At 61.4% G+C, this 1,582-nt stretch overlaps 1 protein-coding gene across 1 annotated transcript in view; it reads right to left on the reverse strand.

Moving 5' to 3' along the window:
* Nucleotides 1–1,582, reverse strand: part of AGPAT1 (1-acylglycerol-3-phosphate O-acyltransferase 1) — a 26,721-nt gene that overhangs the window by 1,427 nt on the left and 23,712 nt on the right. The window contains exons 3-5 of the mRNA XM_006772846.2: nt 629–804; nt 409–504; nt 223–295 (exon numbers count right to left, since the gene is read on the reverse strand). Coding sequence (XP_006772909.1) covers nt 223–295; nt 409–504; nt 629–804 — 345 coding nt within the window. The remainder of the gene's footprint in view (nt 1–222; nt 296–408; nt 505–628; nt 805–1,582) is intronic.

Below are 1,582 nucleotides of genomic sequence, written 5' to 3' on the forward strand. Positions count from 1 at the left end.
GTTTAGCACGTCCTGCCGAGGGTTCCAGCTCCGCACACACAGGCCTTATCTTTCCTGCCCGACAGTAACGGCCTCTCATGGTGGTGCTTCATCACCTCCGGGCAGGTGACCCTGTGGACATTTCCCAGCTCTGACACTCACTGCCCTGCCCTCTGGGGACGTCCCCCTAGCCTCTGCCATGACCTTTCTGGTCCCCACCCCCAGGGCTGCTCAGAGCCTCACCCGAAGTGAAGCGGCGCTCCTTTTTGCAGTAGAAGTCTTGGTAGGAGGACATGACGATGGGGACAATGGGAACCTGGGGAAGGGAAAAGCCATCAGCCCGGACTCCTTTCTGAGGCCCCGGTGGTGCTCCACCAGAGAGGAGGGGGCGGGGCTTGGGCTCAGCAGCAGAAGGGGAGGCGACATCACCTGGGCCTGCACTGCCAGGTGGAAGGCGCCGCGTTTGAAGGGCAGCATGGAGCCATTGTGGTTTCTGGTGCCCTCAGGAAAAACCCAGACCCGCACCTGCCGAAGAAGACACATGCGTGGAGGGTTGCAGAACGGTTGTGGCCCCTTGACCCTACCCATCCGTTTCTTTACAACTGCTCTACTCCATACGCACCACCCCCTCGTCCCCAGGGTGACTCACGTCCTGGGAGAGCAGGGTCTGGGCGACCTCAGACATGACACTGATGGCATCCCCAGTGCGCTTCCGGTCGATGAAGATGACTCCAGCCAGCCAGCAGGCCAGCCCGGCAGAGCCAGCCCAAAGCAGCTCCCGCTTGGCGATGGGCACACATCGGCCGGGCAGTACCTCCATCATCCCTGGGGCAGGTGAGGGTGGGGTGAGCATCAGGGCGGAGGTGGCCCACTTCACCCATGTCATCACTACGCTAAGGCCTGGATATAAAGGGGGGCAGGGCCAGGGAAGACCCAAGTAGAGGGAAGGGTGACTAAAGGCCTACCACCCCGCTTTTGAGGGAAAGACAGCCACGTCCCAGCTGAGGGGCAGGTGAACACCTCCGGGAGAAGATTCTGGGGAAGGTTCCAAGAGGAAGGGCATGGCTGGGGGAGGTGTGTTCTAGGAGGTCTCACCAAGCAGGTCGAGGGAGCTCTGGTGGTTGGAGACCACGACGTAGGGCTGTGAGGGAGGGAAGTGGTGAGCCCCGCGGACCTCCACGCGGATCCCGTACAGGTACTTGATGTGGAGCAGCATCAGACGCAAGATCCTATGGGTGTCACGGCAGGCGGTTCCAGGGGGAGCCACTGACGCCAGCCTGCCTGCCTCAGCTCCCCTCTTTCCCGCATCTTGGCAATCCTCCCCCTTCCTGTCCCTGGACTCTTTCAGTCTCTCCTACACACCCATGTCCTCCCCAAACACTGCTCCGACCCTTAGGTTCCCTCAGCACCAGCACCCCTTGGCCCTCACTTCATGTTCTCGACATTGCGTCCTCGCACGGCGCACACGGGGATGGCGAGCACAGCCAGGAAGAGGATCCAGCCGTTGTAGAAGGCCATCTTGAAGAAGTACTTGGCACTGGGGCTGCAGAACCACAGCGTGGGCAGCAGGAAGAGCAGCAGCAGGAAGAGCAACAGCAGCACT

This window comes from Myotis davidii, unplaced genomic scaffold, assembly GCF_000327345.1.
Source record: "Myotis davidii unplaced genomic scaffold, ASM32734v1 scaffold1006, whole genome shotgun sequence".
Classification (NCBI taxonomy): domain Eukaryota; kingdom Metazoa; phylum Chordata; class Mammalia; order Chiroptera; family Vespertilionidae; genus Myotis; species Myotis davidii.